The sequence below is a fragment of the Sapajus apella genome, unplaced genomic scaffold (genome assembly GCF_009761245.1).
Source record: "Sapajus apella isolate SASKATOON/1434 unplaced genomic scaffold, GSC_monkey_1.0 scaffold121, whole genome shotgun sequence".
NCBI classification, from domain to species: Eukaryota; Metazoa; Chordata; class Mammalia; order Primates; family Cebidae; genus Sapajus; species Sapajus apella.
The window spans coordinates 3615971-3619836 of NW_022437061.1; the positions used below are offsets into that span (position 1 = coordinate 3615971).

At 34.7% G+C, this 3866-nt stretch overlaps 1 protein-coding gene across 1 annotated transcript; it reads right to left on the reverse strand.

The window, feature by feature from the left end:
- Positions 1 to 758: 758 nt before the first annotated feature.
- Positions 759 to 3227, reverse strand: CXCL11 (C-X-C motif chemokine ligand 11). The gene is made up of 4 exons (XM_032261055.1): positions 2969 to 3227; positions 2257 to 2383; positions 2087 to 2159; positions 759 to 1866 (listed from the first exon to the last, which is right to left on the reverse strand). The coding sequence occupies exons 1-4, from the start codon at positions 3027 to 3029 to the stop codon at positions 1843 to 1845; spliced, it is 285 nt and encodes a 94-aa protein (XP_032116946.1). The 5' UTR covers positions 3030 to 3227; the 3' UTR covers positions 759 to 1842.
- Between the last annotated feature and the right edge of the window lie 639 nt (positions 3228 to 3866).

The window sequence follows — 3866 nt, forward strand, 5'->3', positions numbered from 1 at the left end:
AATCTCTACATACAGATTTATATAGATTTATATAACACATTTATTATAAATCTATATTATATCTATAACCTATATAATAATACAATATAGATATACCTGATTACAATCCTATAATAAATATTTTTATTTTTCAAACATGTGGGTGCCTATATAAAGAGTACTGCTGTCAGTCAAGGCTTTTGGTTACACGTAGAGAAACCAGCTCTGGCTATTTTAAGGAGAAAAGGAATGTAATTGGAGGATGAAGAATGCACAGGACAATGGAGAATAAGGCTTGGAAAATGGACAAAGACCTAAGGGAGCTAGGTGATAGAAAGGACTAGCCAAAGTCATGCTACAGGAACACACGTTGGGAAGCCACTACTGTAAGCCTTTCGTTGTTGCTGCTACTGCTGCTGCCAGGCTTTAAATAATTTTCTTACTAATAGTATCTTTGTGATGCCAGCTGGAGTTCAAAATCTAGGGTACAAACAGCTTGGCTGAGTCCTTGTTATGGCTACAGGAGAGGATCTTCTCTCTTTTGGCCTCCCATCAACCCTCACATAAGGGATTTTCCCCAAGTAAGAAGGGGCTTTGGACTATCAAGACTGCCCACCCAGCCAACAAAACAAACAACTATCTTTCCCACCTACCCATTAAAATATATTTCTAAACAGTTTTGCATGATGACAGATAGCTGTATGTTTTTTAAAATATAAGGCAAAATTGTTCAAGGAATCTCAAATGTCCTGGAAAGTATATAGTTGGGTTTTTTTTTCAAGAAAGGCTGTGGCAGTTTATTAGAGAAAAATGTCTTTGATTCTTAAAGCTAGTCTTGGGTATACCTAAATTTATATAGGCATGACCAAAGAAATTGATTAGATTATTTTTCTAAGAGACAGAATCACAAAAAATAAAGGTGATTGCCATATATATGTATGTTTATTTTTCAACATTTTTCTTTTGTAGAAAAAAATTTATATTTCAAATATGTCCAAGATATTGCTAACACTTATACCGATAGATAAAACCAAAATGTACAGTAAATACACATATCGCTTCAAAACATCTCAATGAAAATAAGTTGAAAAACATTAAATTAAGACCAATGCTACTAATTTGGTTATAAAATATGTGCACTATTGCCAGTATCCCATAGCGTATATTTTTTTTCATAGTACATTTTATGAATTACATTTCATGAATTGGTTATAAAACAAAGCAAATGATGCATAAGAACTTTCCCCCTACATATTCATGTGCTACATGACATTTGGGGAAAGAAATGTGAATTTGCATGAAAAAATATTTGAGGAATGTTTTACTACACATAGACGTTTTTGACTCATAAGGGCTAGACTCCAGTAATAATGTCAATATCTCCACTGTAACCACAGATAGTAATATGGCATAAAGATCAATACAGACAGATGACTTCTAGAGATAGAAATGTTCTCATAATCACAACAGAATAGTTATAAGCATCAAATCTAGAAGATTCTGTAACCTAGAAATGCATGAATGTATAATGCAGCAGGTAAGCATGTGAAAGCACTTTGTAAACCCAGACGGTAACCAGTCTTCTTAAGGTAACTTTTCCTAGAAATCGATTTAATTGTTGGACTACTTTGGGCAGTGGAATTCTGATTGCCATTCATTCAGGAAGACTGTGTTTCTGTTTTTGGTTCTTTCATGCACCTTCCCTCCTTCACATACAGTATAAACAAAACTATGGAAAAATCTCAGTTTCCTACTGCAGAATTCTTGTCATTTCAGTAGTCACAATTAAACGTGCACTAGGTTTTCAAATCCTCTTTTCCAGGACCTCATATGTTTTGATATACTTCATATGTTTTGTTATTTTTAAAAATTCTTTCTTTCAACTTTCTGGAATAAGAAAACAAGAATTTTACTTTCTTGGGCTTTCCCTCATGATATCTAAAAACATGTAGTAAGAAAGAGAAGCTGTTACAACCAAGGACCCCTTAACAATATTTCACACAGGATCATAGCAGAATCTTTCTGTAGTTGTTCACTTTATTTTCTTTTTCAAAAGATCTGTGTTGGATAAAACAGATTATAACATGGGAATAATCTGGTAACTTACTTTGATTATAAGCTTTCCTTGCTTCGATTTGGTATTTAGGCATCGTTGTCCTTTATTTTCTTTCAGGGTAATACTGTTAAAGAACATATAAAAGAGTCTTAAAGTTTAGATGCAAATACATAAACAAAACTGCCCGCACCATTGTCATCTTCAGCAAGTTCATTACTTACATCACTTCTATTTTGTCACAGTTGTTACTTGGGTAAATTATGGAGGCTTTCTCAATATCTGCCACTTTCACTGCTTTTACTCCAGAGCCTATGCACAGACAGCGTCCTCTTTTGAACATGGGGAGGCCTAGAATAGATCACAGCATTAGTTAGTAATGCATCTGATTGCAACAGATGGCTGTGGTTTATAATCCTGGTGGTGAATGTGAGCAGAATTTTCATTAAGGATAAAGATAGTGATTTGTCAAATAGCACTTGACACAACTGTTACTGGGAAAAAGGTTAAGTAAGATGATGATTTTCTCTTTAAATTTGTAAGTGAATCACTAAAACACTAGAAGCATGAAAGAAGTTTATTGGAGATGAAGCTTCTTTTGCCTCTTGATTTTATCCTCAAGTATTTTCCCAGGAAGCTTGTTAACATTATTGCTGTATAAAATCTTCTTAACAGACATGTAAAACTGTTGCTAAAGGCTTTTTGCCAGATATTGTAGCCAAATAAAAAATTCCATGAAGTTCATCATTTCTAGTTTGAGTAATCATCTCTATTACCTTAAATATGTCCACCATTTCTTTGCCAATGCTGTAGTAACTTCTAATCTGTGAGATTAAATAAAACTTTATCATGTCTTTTAGGATAAAAGTGGAAGAAAAGACATTTGAAACATTAGAAAAGGAACTTTTAGGTTGAGAAATAAAAAGTACTACATACCTTGAACAACCATAGCACAGAATATTACAGTCAAGGCTATAGCCATGCCCTTCACACTCATGTTTGTTTTTTGCTGCTGCTGCTGCTGCTGCTGCTACTTCAGGTTTGCTACTCTTCTTGGAGGGAGTAGAAATGCTGAACATAAGGAAATTGAAAATTGGTATATATAGAGCATTTTATACACCAGTAACTTTTTTATGGCACAGGAATTTCCCTCTTTGAGTCATGCACCTTACTTGCTTCCATGAGTTTCTGTTTTGTTCTTTTCTAAAGGCTACCGTCCCTTCCCATTTGTAGTAGTGTTGAAAGTGGTAGGAGTGTGAAAGCACTTTGTAAACCCAGACGGTAACCAGCCTTCTTAAGATAGCTTTTCCTAGAAATCATTTAATTGTTGGACTACTTTGGGCAGCGGAATTTTGATTGCCATTCATTCAGGAAGACTGTGTTTTTGTTTTTGGTCCTTTCATCCACCCTTCATCCTTCACATAACTACACAAAAGAATATCCTGAAAAGTTTTTTTTTCTCACTTTTGCTTTTCAGTCCAAACTCTTATTTTAGATAAGGCTTATATTATTTGACACGAAATGACCTTTATTTAATTTCATATTTTTTGTCTATTAATGAGTGCCTAAAGAAGTTTTCCTGCATTTCTGTATTTATGTCCATATTGTTTTGCATTTTCATCAGTTTTTTTTTTTTTTTTGAGATGGAGTCTCTCTCTGTCACTCAGGCTGGAGTGCAGTGGCACGATCACGGCTCACTGCAACATCTGCCTGCTGGGTTCAAGCAGTTCCCTGCCTCAGCCTCCCAAGTAGCTGGGATTACAGGCCCTCGCCTAATTTTTGTATTTTTAGTAGAGATGGGGTTCCACCATCTTGGCCAGACTGATCTTGAACT